Source organism: Peromyscus californicus, unplaced genomic scaffold (assembly GCF_007827085.1).
Source record: "Peromyscus californicus insignis strain IS unplaced genomic scaffold, ASM782708v3 Scaffold_21__1_contigs__length_65335640, whole genome shotgun sequence".
NCBI classification, from domain to species: domain Eukaryota; kingdom Metazoa; phylum Chordata; class Mammalia; order Rodentia; family Cricetidae; genus Peromyscus; species Peromyscus californicus.
Window position 1 is genome coordinate 30,244,006 of NW_026294514.1, and position 15,334 is coordinate 30,259,339.

The following is a 15,334-nucleotide window of genomic DNA, read 5'->3' on the forward strand; positions in this document are numbered from 1 at the left end:
TACTTATCAGCAAGGTGGCCTGGGACTAATTATCTAATCACCACACCTAGTATTCACACTTATCAATGGGGGTAAAACACATTCCTTTCTCGTTTGTTTTACTTTTGTGGACTATTGTGGGAATTATATAAACGGAGCCCAGCACCATGTCTGATAAGTAGTTAGTGTTCAGAAATACTCAAGTAAATGAAAGCCTGAAAGCATAGGCTCTGAACCAATGCTTTTGGAATCATAGACTAAGGCTTTAAAGCCTTACCCATCAGAAAGTAAAGGATCCAGGTTAGTATGGTTTTCCATATTCTAGTTATATCTTTTAAGAGAATACTCTTCAAGTATCTTGCAGGAATTAGGGCTTAATTATGAACTCCCTACCCTCCTCCCAGGGAGATGGAATGGCTAAGACCATTAAAACCCTACAAGAAGAGGGCTGTGGCTAGAGAATTGTAGACATCTATTCTTCAGGATACCTAGCAACATGTGACAGACAAGGAGAATGTGAACATTCTAGCAAAGCTGATCCTGGCTCAACTTCTCTTCATCTTTGGGAAATGAACTTTTGAAGTGTCTGTGGGTAAAGGTGAAACTCAGAAGCTTATGTGCTAACTCCTAGGGCAAGTTTCCCTCTGAGGGCTTCCAGATGTATTGCCCTTCTGTGCTGTGGTGGACTGGTCCATTCCTCAAGTTTCAGTTTCTCTCCCTGTGCATTCAAAAATATATTTCCTAGCCAGGTAGTGGTGGCACAGGCCTTTAATTCCTGCATTCAGGAGGCAGAGGTAGGTGGATCTCTGTGAAGTAGAGGCCAGCCTGGTCTACAGAGCTAGTTCCAGGACAGCTACGGCTGTTACACAGTGAAACCCTGTCTTGAAAAACCAAAACCAAAAAACAAAAAAAAACCACCAGTAAATTTCCCAGTGTCCTAGCACTTGCATTTGGAACATGTGGTTGAGTTCTAGCTGATGAGAAAGTAGAAATCAAATAAAATGTCCTTCAGGGACAGCTATGGATCTCTGAATATGATTGTCCATATTCATTTCCCTTCTATGGTGACCTCTGTTTGCGTATCAAGCATGGCATCAGCAAGAGGGGACTGGACCCATCATTCAGTGTTTGGATGAGTTGCCATGGTGATCCTTTGCATCAGGCTCTAATATGCTACCTAGCCTCTGCTCTTTGGAATCAACACTTGCTCCCAAGGTTTTGCTTGACTCTAAGGCTTTGAGTCTGGTTTTCAAAGAAAAGGGATTTTTACCAACTGATATTATGTAATGAAATAATGTCACAAAGACAGCATTTACCTGAAGACTAGTTTTTAACAGTTTGGTGTCTCCAAACCAATTTAGAATTTGAGGACATTTACGATATTCCTCTATCAAAATAAATGTACAAAACATGTAAAAGTAACAATTATGTTGTGTGTGTGGGGGGCGCCATCTTGAACCTTGTTGAGCTTCACTCTAGGATGCATGGATCTTAGGTTCAAAGCCCAGAATAAGAACTACTGCTTAGCTGGGCGGTGGTGGCACACGCCTTTAATCCCAGCTCTTGGGAGGCAGAGGCAGGCAGATCTCTGTGAGCTCGAGGCCGGCCTGGTCTACGAAGCGAGTTCCAAGACAGCTCAGACTTACACAGAGAAACCCTGTCCCAAAAAATCAAAATAAATAAATAAATATAACTACTCCTTGGCATCTTGGGTTAGTAACAAGGTAGAGGGCTAAGGGTAAGAAGTTGGTGTCATCAGACTTAAGAACAACTACTATAGATCCTAGACACTGTGGCAAACATGTCAACGATTTTAATCTTTATAAAGGCACTGAGTATTATAGTTACTATGGTACAAATCTGTAATCAGTAAGCAGAGGAGCCTGGGCTCCAAAGTCTACAGTCCTAAAAAGGAATGTCGGATCTCAGAATCAGATATTTTGATGCATGGTTCCCAATGGCAAGGTTAAGAAGCGCTTTTTCACACACTGTATACGTGTAATCAAATCATCACACTGTACTTCATAAACACGTACACTTAAAATAATAATTAGTAAATTGGGCATGGCAGCACATGCCTGTTATCCTGTACTCAGGAGGCTGAGATTTTGAAGCCAACCTGGGTTACATACATGGTGAGACACTTTCTCAAACAAACAACAACAAAAGATAAATGTTTGAATTAAATCATCAAATATTTTAAATTCTCCAAAAGAGTTCTCTCAATTAGGAGTTAAGATTTTGTGTCTAATCAAATGACTAACAATAATGATTTATAAATACCATTCAACCCCAACCAAAGCAGGATGGCATAAGTTTGTAATCCCAGGTACTTGGGAGTGGGAAGCCAAGGGATTCCAAGTTCGAGGTCAGCCTGGGCTATGAGATGAATGTCAGACCAGGTTGGGCAATTTAGTAAGATCTTGTCTCAAAGTAAAGAAAGGCTGAGTCTAGGTCACTGGTAAAGCACTTGCCTAGGATGTGTTGCCAACACTGAATAAAATAAAATGGGATAGAATAAAGACGACCAGATTTTGGGTTTGTATACGGCAACTACTTTATTACTTTCAAATGCAAACTCTTTGCATTTAGTTTGCTATTTTACAACTTTACAAACTAGGTATAAAAGACCATAAATAAATGACATAAGTTATGTGTACCTAAAGTTCATGAAGGGAGGAGAAACACCTTGACAAATGAAAACAAAATAGAAAAATCTATGGCTAACTCAAAAGATTGCTCAAAATTTGGAACATGTATGAACCAAGAGATGTTCGGTTAATTTCCTCTTCAGGATGAATGAACTAAATTATAATATGCCTTATACATTCTAATTATAACCACAGTCCTTGCATATTCCAACAGACTTGGAGTAATACAAAATAAATGCACTCTTCAGCATTTATCAATACTCGATGTTATTTGGACAATGCTAAAGGAGTGAAAATATTGCTTCTAGAACTTTTTTACTGGTCAAAATTTGTGTCTTCAGACAAATAATTGAGGCTATAGGAGTGTATGGATTAATACACGTACCCTTCACAGATGAATACAAGAGGTCTCAGAACACACACATCAACCGTGTTGTGAACACAACCTTTCTTCCACTCTTTTAGACACACCAGAACAGTTCATTTGTAAGATTGCCAAACAGGTGAGACAACTGGATTTGGTGCAGGGAGCAGCTTGAAGCTGCTGAGTAGATCTGAATAGAATTTAGCCTTCCAGCTCACCAGGCAAGCGCTTGCTCCTGGGCTGGACTCAGACCCGGAAGTTGGCCTCCTCCCACCTGACCTCTGGGAAAGATGACCCACTCGGAGATTCAACCTCATTTTTTTTTTAAAACACATATTTTTCAGGCATCAATGCATAGGCACATCCCTTTAAAAATATATTAAGGTCCCCCCAAAAGGGGTGAATTAACTTTGTCACTCAGGCATAGTCGAGAATACAATGCCACACACCCTGTCAGAATGCAATAAATATTTATTGGTGATTTTTCTCCACGTATTCAACAATATATGGTTCAGAATCTTTTTATTTCCCTCATTTTTCCCTGATTTGATGTTATAGCTTATATAAATGGCCACAGTTTCTGCAACCATAGCTCAGAATAAGCAAGGCAGCCACTCAGCTTAGGTAAAATGGCAGTATGCTGGCTGGAGTTTGGTATACGTATTCTGTCAATACTGAATCTTCATACACCAGAACTCAGACCCCAGAAGACTGATGCACTTTTGAGGGCAAAAGGAGTTAGCTGCATATTAATTACCAGAGAACTTTCCACATGTAATTGGGGAACCTGGAATTGCTAGAGGCCGTTTCAACCCAACTACATTAACCTCAAGAGCCACTGGCGTGTACGTATTTTTCTGTGACACTGGGACACAAAGTATTACTCCAGACACATCATCTCAAGGCTGACACACATATTTAAGTTCATCTCCAAAAGTCTATGAATTGCATATATGTGTTTGCATTCATCAAGTTCATTTATGCAGGGAAACAAAGGCGATTTGTACTCCATCTGGGGTCGCTCCACGGATTCCATCCCCTTCTCTCTCCATTGTGGAACTGGCGAGTCAGACCAGTCCCATCAGAATCTGTGATTGTGGTGGCGGGCTGTCAACCTTGGGCGGGTTTATATCCAACAATCATTCCATCATGAAGGTGAAACCACATCTGTCCAAAGCCATAGAATTGCTTCTTATGGTACATGTAACAGCTACCTTACACTTACTGATACAGACCATGTAGCGTTTCCAAGCTGTCTTCCCAAGGGGACGGGCATGGTCTCCAGGCCCCATATATCACGTGACTCTTTTTATCTTATCTTTGAACTGGTGATAAACCAGAACTCTCCAGGCGTAGCATTCCACAACATTCACAGGCAGTTCGAAGCATGAGGTTACACGCACACGCACGCACACATCCACACACACATACATACACACCTCCACACACACTCAGACCTATGTACACACATCAAAAGAGATATTCAGGTCATATTTTAGTCTAGGAAAAAAATATATTTATATCACTGCAATGGCACACCCTGGGTAAAATGTTACTTCAGCAATGCATATCGTAGGCAGCTTACGGAACTGGCTTTGTTCTGCGTGGTGGCGCCTGGCCTGGCGTCCATAGTGAAACCTGTAACATGTGGTCACTTGCTGCCACATGGATGCAGCAGTGACGTACAGGAATGAAATATGGAAAGACATATAAATAAAACCACAAGAAGTTTGGAAGGGCTCTGCAGAGCTGGTGCCTTGAGACCACACATTCCTCAGTGTGGCTGGAGAACAGATACCAAAGCGTGATGTTGCTGTCTTCCTGGGTGAAGGGGACTTGAAACATTTCTCTGCTTTTCAGGTACAGGTGTTTTGTCAAGTGTCTTTGCCTCAAAACTGGCAGAAGAGAAGCCAAAGAAAAACGTTCAGAAGGAACTGAGGAGGGTGTGTTCTGTTTTTTTTTTTTTTTTTTTTTTTCCCAAGGGCTTTGTAATCAACAGGAAGGGCTGTGAGGCTGAGATAGCAGAATCTATTCCCTGTAGAGAAAAGAGAGAGAAAAAACATCAGCCAGTATTACCAGCCAGCAGTCAACCAATCAGCTCCAACTCACGCTTATATCAAACAGAAGCAGGACACATAGCATTCTGGGTTCACAGAAAGTGACAGGCTCAGTGCGTGCTGAGTACCATTTATATGTACATTAAACATGGGCTAATAAGAACAACTCACTTATCAATACAGAGGCTGTTTATAATTATCCAAATTCTTGTTATCGTTGTTACTATTTGAAACAGGGTCTCACTATGTAATCATGGCTGACCTTGAACTCAGAGATCCACCTGATGGCTGGTGTTAGAGGCATGCACCACCACACCTGCCTTTTTCAAGCTATTATTTTATGAGGGAGGGGGAGAGAAAGAGAGAGAGAGAGAGAGAGAGAGAGAGAGAGAGCTGGGCATAGTGGCACGAACTTTTAATCTCAGCACTCAGGAGGCACAGGCAGGTGGATCTCTATGAATCTGAGGCTAACCTGGTCTGTAGAAAGTTAAAGGCCAGGGCAGGCTACATGGTGAGACCCTGTCTCATAAGCAAACATTAAAAGAAAAAAATAAGGAAAAGAAAGAAACAGGAACTGACATGTTTTAACTCTTCATTTCTGGGAAGCAGTAAACCAAATGTAGGTTTTGAAACCTGACCATACACAAATTTCATCAGTTACACATATACTCATGTAAAGGATAAGGAGAATATGAACTTGACCTTAAAACTCCACCACACCTACACACAGGCACAGGCAAAATTTTGGTACAAAGCTTCTTTTGCAACGTCTACCTCCCTCAGTCTGCTACTATAAATACCTATTATATAACTATATTCACAATACTGAGTGGACATTGTGGGGACTTGCTCAGGTGAAGATGATATCCAAGGTGAGAAGGAAGGGACCCTGAAAGTTGACATCTAGTTAACGTCAGAGTAAGAGCCCAGGCAGGTCCTTTATTAAAGGGGATTTTAGAATAGAAGCCACGGAAGGCATGTGGTCTATGAAGGGTCTTAAGACACAAAAGAGGATGCAATGTGCCTCATTACACAAAAGGGCCGCTCTTCTGAGTCAGTTACAGGACATGCAAATCGCTTAATAGGTGTCACCTTTGCTTTTGTCCTGTTGATCCATGTTTCGTCCCAGCCTCCTATAAAGCAAAGTGAATGGACTTCATCCGCCTGGTCCTCTGTGCCTGACTGCATTGTGACCAGTGGGCCACGTGCAATGAACATTCGGTGAACCATTTGTGATCACAACTCCCAACACCTGGATGAGAGAAGGCATCTCTTCTCCTTTCTCTCTGCAAGGGCACGTCTTACAGGCGCACACCACCATGTCGGGAAAGCTATTATTACCAAGGTATCATTATCTCTCTAATTTACAGGTGGAGGAACTGAGTTAGGAAGCAAAGTGGGGTGAGTTTCCAGTGTCAATGTTTCGGTTGGCTTTAGACTCCATAGCTGTCGGCATGCCAGAGTCTGGCACGGAACCCTGGGAATCAGTGCGGCTTTCCTATTGTTCTCATGGCTCACTGCTAAGACTTTGGAGGCAGTAAACACTTTTACTGCTCCTGGGGTATTATTGCAGACACTTGGAACATCCTTTTTTGGCCTTTCCATTGGCCTTGTCTCTAACGCAGACTACGATTCAGAAGGTGGCCTTTGGGTGATGTAACCTTCCATATTATTTCATAGACAGAGATCACTGCTAAGGAATAACAAAAGGGACTTCAAGACTACGAATAATATTCACTTATTAGAGTAATTTAGTAAAGTTATGCTTTGAACATGTTCCATATTTAGAAAAACATATCAAGCTCCAAGTTGGTGACTTAAAAAAAAAAAAGGGGGAACCTTTTAATCATTTAGCACTGACTGCAAGGTAATATTCTGTTTTCAATTCATCTATAACTCCGAAATGCTTGCTTTCTTATTAGAACAGGACGTAGAGATGGAGAACAATGTACATGGACCAGTGAGATGGCCAGGGGGGAAGAGTACCCGTTGCCAAGCCTGAAGACTTGAATTTGATCCTTGGTACCCACATGAGAGAACCAACTTGTCCATGCTGTCCTCTGACCTCCAGACACATGCCACACATGTGCACGCATGTGCACACAGAGAGACTGATAAAAATAACCAAAATCGACATTCCCCCTCCAAATTTCCAGAGCTTTTCTCAAAGAAAACTGTATTTGTGAAACAAAGTAAGCAAAATTAAAAATATATATATAGAACCCCAACCCCATTTGTCAACTTTTAGTGTGAAAATCAAGCACTCCTAGACTTCAGCAAAAACAGTGATAAAATAAAAATTGTTGGAGTACTTTTAAAGAAAAATATCATATTCCTTGGAAATAGAAAACCTTTTTACAACTAATGGTGTAAGAAAGGTTTTTACTAAACTGTCAGGATTTGACAGCATCCAATTCAGCATCCTTTACTCTAGTCTATAAGAAATAGCTTTCAGGGGAAAGAAATGAGAGGTTAAAAAAAAAAAAAGGTTATTAAACTCAGCCAAACTCTTGATTCAAAGTGAAAAAACTGAAATAGTTAAAAACCAAAATCCTAGCACCAAGTTGTGTCTTCTGCATCTAGGAATGGACTACCGATCACGTTAATATACCTGGTTTCATGAAGAAAGCGCTAGAACTTAAAATAGAGAGGCTGTGTTTTTCAAGAAGGGTCCTCTCCCTCCTTTTGATGCTGTTCACTGAGGCCAGGCAAGTTTGTTAATATCTGGAAGTCAGATGTAGTGTTAGGGGCCTTTGTAACTACTAAATTGTGTGTCCCATCTTTTGGGGAGAGTCACTTAAATACAGAAGCATTTTCTGTCTTACCCGGTAACCCTCGTACCAGACTGACTTAACCCAAGAGGATTCGCCAAAATGTCAGTGGTGAGGCTGAGAACAGCTGTGACTTCCTCATTACTATTGCTACCAACAGGGGAGCCATATTGGTTTCAGTGTCTTCTGCTATCAAAAGAGAACCAAAACATCTCACAACCCAGCACCCGACATGCATGCTTTTCAGTGTTTCAAATGGAATCAAGAGAGAAAGAGAGGAGAGAGATTTTCACCACAGAGCCATTGTTCATTCTTTTAACTTACCTTGTAAATTTGGGAGTTGCCTCTTTAAAACAGGGAAGAGTGTGAAATTTCTCGACTCAGGATTGTCACAGCCCACTATCCATAAGGTAGTTACGATAAGTTTGTAGCGTTCCCAAAGAAGACTTCATATGGCACAGCCTCAGGCCCAAAGAGACCTCATTTGTCCACTCAGGGGTAACAGGGCTTGGGAGTTTGCATTAAAAAAAAAAAAAAATCCATTTTCGTTTTCTTCCTAGCCCCTTATGTCAGAAATCCACCAGCTGTCCTGGGCACTGAAGAGGCAGCACTCGGCTTCCACCTGGATTTTATTCCGTGGACGGAACCAAGGCCTGACAGCCACCTCTGGGTCCTTCAACAGTGCTCCTGGGCCACGGCGTTTCTTCGTTCCAGCGAGGAGTGACGACGACGATAGTTGATGCCACAGACAAAACCCTTCCGTTGCAACTCCAAGCAGAGGGAGGATGAAGGCGACTTCAAAACCCCGGTGTGTGACAGCAAACACAGCATCGCAACGCGGAGGCAGAGTTTTATCTAGATAAGTACACGTATTTTATACACACCCGCGGTGGACAGAGTACTTCTGAGAAATTACTGGCTCCAGGTTTGAATCCAATGGATGATCAAGGTCATTCACGTAAGCCCCATGGTTTCGGCAATCTCATACACCAAGCAGTGCTGCAGATCTTTTTTTTGTTTGTTTGTTTTGTTTTCCTTTAATTTCAGAGGGCGAAGACAAGTAAAAAAAGTGCAGTTCTTCAATTAAAGTGCATGGATGAGGTAAACTAATTTCAGGAGTCTGGAGTCTATTCAGTACTGGCTCAGACAGGGACCATCCTGCCGTGGATCTGCTGCATTTGTGTTCTCATCGCCTGGACGCTGCTTAAAATCTTATTCTGGTGTGTGATTGCGGTGATGCCAATTCTCGCCAGGTCGCTGCAGGCGGGCCACAGAGAGGGGGGAAGAAAAAGTCAGGCGGGCGGGGTGCACAGAACCTCCTTCTCAAGGCTTCATGCAGACACACATTTGAATCAGCCACAGTTAATACAGCACAAGGAAGGTGCACAAACGTTCCGTTAAGCAATCCAATAAAACAATGAGGTACTACAGAGGTTGTGTAAAATTATATTCTATCAAAATGAGAGGCATTCCAGCTTTGATTTTTTTTTTTTTAAATGAGTAGGGAATGATTATGAAAGTCAAAGCAAACAGGAAAATACTATGAAATCTAGATTTACCCTTTGGTGTTACATCGCTGAGTACTTACTCCTGGTTCATGTGAACCACAGCTTCTAGCGTGGTGTACCCGGCGGCTGTGAAGTTATCCTTATACCGGTCCATTTTGATGGCCTGCAGCCAGTCACCCACTGATACTACCGCCGAGAATTCAGGGGAGCTGGGGTCCAACAGGGCTGTGTTTGGCCTGAGAGTGGAGTGAGAATACAGAAACAGAAAGAAATCAGAGTGCATAGGACAGACCAGGGAAACCAAGGGCCAAACGAAGAGGTTTAAGGGGAATAACTGTCATTCAAAATTAACATGTGCTTTTGTGTTTTTTTTTCTTTTCATTTTTTTTTTCTTGGCATTCATTTTAGGTGGACTGCTCTGAACATTGAATCTCATAGCAGGTCTCTGACCATCCTAACTCAGTAGAGAATGGGGGAGCCCTTGTGACTCCAACCTGTGTAGTCTTTGGAGAAAGAATCCACTTTCCATCAGGACTACAAATACCACAAACATTAGTTCAGCAACTGTGGAAACCTCAGTGAAGCACAAGGGAGGAAAACTGGGAGCTGGATGGGAGCAGGGAGAGCACTGAGAGTTCAAACCCAGCATGCTCTCAGTGAGATGTGCAGACAGGCTCAGCGCATTCCCACCAACCGGGGACAGCAGGAATTAATCCGCTCTTTAATCAACCCATGCCTGAGCAACGGAGAGAATGGCACTTGGATTGCTCTTTGATTGGATTGGGGTATGTGCTCCTCAGATTCATCTGTCAATAGTCATTCCAGGAAAGTCACAGTTCCTCTCATTAACTTAGTTATTCATTTATTCATACTCAAGCCAGGTGTTTACTATCAGATCCACAGTCAATACTGACTGGTCTCAGGCATTTTGCCTTTCCTAATAATAGAGATACACAAAGAATCTCTCATCCATGAAAGTTTTTAGGAGACTTGCAGTCATCTTCAGAATACTTAACAACCACAGGCTAGACCTTCAGGGAGGCATTTCATGACACCTCTACTGTAATTTCCTACATAGAAATGCAGCTTTCTTAAACTTCTCTTTGCCCTCAAAACCTAGAAAAGTCTATGTCTGATTTTAATATTTTACCCTGAAACTATGATTGTGCACCAGCATTTAAGTCAGTATAATGTCCTCGATTGGGGGGGGGGGGGGGGGGGGAGGATCTCATAAAAAAAACAGAAGGAAGTTGTTGTAATGCTTAGATTTGTTTTTTTTTTATACAGAATGAATCCAATCCTTGAAGAGTTTTCATTTATACCTAAATTATTTTGATTTGCATTATTTCTTTTTCACATAACTATTTTAGCTAAAACTCCTTTTACACCAATCAATTTTGTGTTCAAATAACTTGCCTTTCTGACCTTCCTTTTGTATCTATTATTTCAGTTGTCTGGTTTTTCTGAGTAAAATCCAGCATCTATTTACAATAAAAATAACGAAGGTCGAATTCTCCTAATTTTGAGTGAATTACATTACCATGTAGAATTTTATGTTTGCTGTTAAGTGTTGGATGTGGAGCCATGGCATTTGTTATCAAACAAAGACCCATCACTTGTGTTTCCCCATAACTTCAGGCTAAGCTCATGGCAGGGCTCTAAGCACGTGAAAGATCAGCCTAACCTCAGGGTGAAAATGTTTTCACTCGGTGTCAATTGGTCTCAAACTTGTTCTGATGTCTTCGTTCTCTTTGGAGAACACATTTGCCTAATTTGGTGCTAAATGATGTCCCATGTTCTATTATATTCCATGATCAGCAATAGTGGTAAGTATCAAGAAAACGTTCAGAACTGAGAAAAGTACATGCTGTAACTCAATTGGCTCTAGGCTTTGGTGTAAAGCAGACATTACGTGGTTTTGGGCTATTAGTGGCTGAGGAGCTTTTAAGATCTATCTAAATGCTAAGAGAAATACAAAATACTAAAGATACAGATACTTGGCCTTAAACAAGTATCTCTCCCTTCCAAACAACACAGTTAAAGATGAACAAGGTAAAGGAGGTTCACTCTGGGAATTGAAGAAACTGACTAGACCTGGAAAGGAGGCTTGGGAGCCATGTTAACCTAAGAATTGGGGGGGGGGGGGGGGAGCCCTCACATGGCAAAAAATGTCTTTCCTTCAATTAGTAAAGTTACACACGGTCTCAGTTTAAGCAAGATGTGAATTTTAGCCATATTTAGTGTTATTTTAAGAGCTTGATGATCACCCTTTTTGTCCCGTGGCCAGTGGGAGGCATTTAGAAGCACCAAGAATAGAAGGTTCTTCTGCTATCTGCTCCAGGGTCCCTTTTTCTTGTATTGTGATAGGACATGTATTCCTTCCCTTCCAGAATGTTAAGGCTGTTTTGAAGAGAACTTTAAAGGGTCTGCAGAAGCTGGAAGGCCTCAGACATACTAACATGGAAGGGATGTTCTATTTTTAAGGTCACAATAAAAGAGACATCTTTAAGGAGCTCAGATTGGGAGCTGACTGGTTACCTCACCGGAGGCAGGTCTGAGTCCTTGACTTAACAGTCTAATCGACAAGACTTTCTACCTCAATCTATACCAGATGAGTCTGGTGTCTACTGTCCTGAACCCGTTGACAGTAAAACTCTTTCCCTCAAGGAAACTTCCTGGTGAACAATGGCCTTGGACCTTTACAGTTTTCATAGACCCCCTGGCTATGGAGCCATCAGGCTGCAGAGCTTGGAAGCGGCCTGTGACTTTGCGAAGGCAGGAATTTGGATGCTCGGCACTGGCCTGCCGCATAGGATGGAGCCCCTCATACATCACTGTTAGTTAGCAAGGCAAACCTGGAACTCTCTGGCCCTGTCCTCTTCAAGCTGTTGGGGTTGCGAATGAGTTTGTCCAACATGTTGACGATTTGCCCAAACTTCGGCCTGTCGCTTCTCTCTTTCTGCCAGCAGTCCAGCATCAACTGATGGAGGGCAATGGGGCAGTCCATGGGTGGGGGTAGCCGGTAGCCTTCCTCGATGGCTTTAATCACCTAGACAAGACAACAGGAGGATGTGGTGAGCTGCCAGCAGCTTAAGCTCGGGCACAGCTCCAATACCTTCACAGAAGCCAAAGCTAGGTACTGCCGGCAACGAGAGGGGGAGAAAGCCAGCTGTTAAATGGAACACGATGCCAATCTGCAACTTGAACTAAAGATGCATTGATATTCCAAAGTGGCTAGGACCCAATTAGATCACAGCATGGTGACAGAGCTCTGGTGACGGGCCCTCCAACATCACAGAATTCTGTCTACACTCTGCCATTCAGCATCAGCACACCCACACACTCCAGGAAAAGCCACCCAGTGTCACGGGCGTTCTTTAGGAAGTAATTCCAAATTGGAATGCCCTGGGCATCACTTTGGCCCCCGTGTCCCCTCATTCAGTAGCTACTATGTATACCAGCAACAGTGCCCACTTCCAGATATCCAGCCATTTTCCCTTTAGGAGATCTACACCCTTAGACATCAACTTGGTCTCTGTCTTGGCCACAGTCTGAAGCTAATTAACTATTCAAAATATTCGTGAGTCAATTCTTTTAAAAAAAAGACTTTAATACATTTTTTTTTCAAGACAGGGGAGGGTTTCTCTGTGTAGCCCTGACTGTCCTGGAGCTTACCATGTAGACCAGGCTGGCTTCAAACTCCAAGATCCACCTGCTTCTGCCTCCCAGTGCTGGGACTCTAAGGGTGTGTGCCACCACCACCCAGCTAATACATTCATATTTTAAGGGGGATCCTTACACATAACATAAATGAAAGTTTCAATGGTAGGTGCCTATTGCTTTAGGGCTCAAGGCCATCTGGAGTGGTTTGTCTACCTGCTTAATTGAAGGAATCACTCAACTTCATGTTAATTTAGCCCTTCTAATGTGTCCTCACAGACAGCACATTCACATGAGTTCTCTGTCTTTTATTGTTTTTCTCTGTCCCTTTTATTTTTTTTTTTAGGGACAGGATCTAACAATAGAGTTCAGTTGGCTAGCCTCCCATTCTCCATCCTCCTGCTTCAGCCACCATGCTTGGCTCAATCTCTCTGGCTTTCCCTTAAATCCCCTTCCCATTGAGATGTGAAACCCATAGGAGTGATTTGGCGGACTCGTGCAAAACTCAAGAGGGGAACTGCTTCATGCTGTTTCTAACTCAGAAGCCTTGTTCATGAGCAGCTTCAGATATTGGAAGCACTCTTACTTGTGTGATACTTGGAGTCTTCTAGTTGCTGTTTTTGCTTTGCCCCTACCCACATGATTGCTGCCCAGAAGACAAAGTGCCACCGCCATCTCAAAACCACATTGGATTTATCCCACCAGGGGCCATTGACTGCTGAGAAACTGGCCGGCAGCAGAAAACAGTCAATGAGTGGATCTGGACTCTAGGCTCGGATTGGACTGCTATCTTTTTAACCAGAACACTGTTTCAATCTAACAGTCATCTTTTGATGGAGGACCACATCCCAAGTGTGTTTTAATATCTTATTGTATCAGAATTATTTGCCTCTCCTTCTAAGTTAGATGACTCTGCCTTGGGTACCTTCATTGTATTTAATTGTGACAAGCACCTTCATTGTATTAATTGTGACAAGCGTATTAGGTCAGTCTGAACCTTTTATTCCTTTTATCTTTCCAAGTACATAGTATTGACTTTGGAGTTGATGGAAGCATTCTCCATTGATGAGAATGTAAACAGTGCTGGGCTGGTGCTGGGAGAACCCAAAGTGATGGGTACTCTCTCCAAGACTCCCTACCCATGACCAGCTGGGAAGATAGCTTTCGGGTTAAATAAAGCATGTTTTTCAGCTCACTGCTGAGTCTTTTGCATGGGGGAGCAAAAGATAATTTTTTTAAAATTACTAACTTTGATGTATTTCCCTAGTATCATCATTCCACTTACCATATGCCCAATTATATCACTTACATTTATTTCCTGATGATTCCCATTGCTCCCCAAATCCAGACAGACAAACATATACGGATGACATATCAGTATTATTTGTGAGCCAGAAGTGGCCTCAAAGTCACCCAAAAAAATGTATAGAACAATCAAACTGTTTTAGAGAAGTACAGAAACCGTCAAAATGATCCAGTGTGAGAACAGGTGGGGCAGGAATACTGTTCTCTTTCTTTAGTGGACACTCATTTAGCTGAGACTCTCAACTCAAATAAAGGGAGCTTAATGCCAAATAACTCACTATGTGCGTTCATGCATGCTGTGCTCAGCAGGTTCCCTCTGCCTCTCTGAGGGACTGACTCCAAACATTACTGCAAGAGAATACTTAAGATATCTACAAGCCATAGTCACTTCAAACAATGAACTACATACACAGCACTCGCCTCCGATCTTTTCCCATCTTGTAATTGCCTATCACTCATGCTAGCTGTTATCTTTCATCCTGTCCACCGAGAATCTTCTCTCATAATGGTGCAATGTCTGTATTATCATTCTGCTTTAAACTGGCTAGGCACACTGAAGACACCCCCCCACACACACTTGGATGTGAATACATGGCTTCCCCATTGCTCTTAGGAACCTGCATTCTGTGTGGGTGTATCTGGGTCTTTAACTGTCAGGCTTTTGTAATTTCCTGTTGAGTTAGGTGGATGAGGCAGATAGATGGGCAGACAACATTCCACATCAAAATCAAGTTTTAAAAGGAGAGCTTTCTGAAATGTCATTTGAAGTGCTCAGCTAGCTCAGAGCATGACACTTTCTAAGTATCATTTTAATTGATAAACCAAATAGTGTATTGTAAAGACTCTTCTATAATGTTCTACCATGAGTAAATACTAGAAAAGTTTTGAAAGGTTTGGGGGTGGGGGGTCACTTCACTTCTAGTCCCCCAAATTTTTCCAGAATTAACTAAAACGTGTTCTAGGAAATCCCTCATCTGGGACTTACTGTGTTTTGCATTTGTTTTTTTCCTTCCTCACTGGAGATGTCTGTAATTAAATT

General features: G+C 42.2%; 1 protein-coding gene across 2 annotated transcripts in view; it reads right to left on the reverse strand.

Moving 5' to 3' along the window:
- Positions 1–2,511: 2,511 nt before the first annotated feature.
- Epha4 (EPH receptor A4) overlaps positions 2,512–15,334 on the reverse strand; it is a 143,012-nt gene continuing 130,189 nt past the window's right edge. The window contains exons 15-18 of one of the 2 annotated variants that reach the window (XM_052749973.1): positions 12,186–12,379; positions 9,411–9,566; positions 8,147–9,079; positions 2,512–5,029 (exon numbers count right to left, since the gene is read on the reverse strand). In XM_052749973.1, the coding sequence (XP_052605933.1) occupies positions 8,965–9,079; positions 9,411–9,566; positions 12,186–12,379 (465 nt within the window). In that variant the 3' untranslated portion in view covers positions 2,512–5,029; positions 8,147–8,964. Of the gene's footprint in view, positions 5,030–8,146; positions 9,080–9,381; positions 9,567–12,185; positions 12,380–15,334 lie in introns of those variants that run through there. The other variant, XM_052749974.1, reaches the window with a different exon arrangement.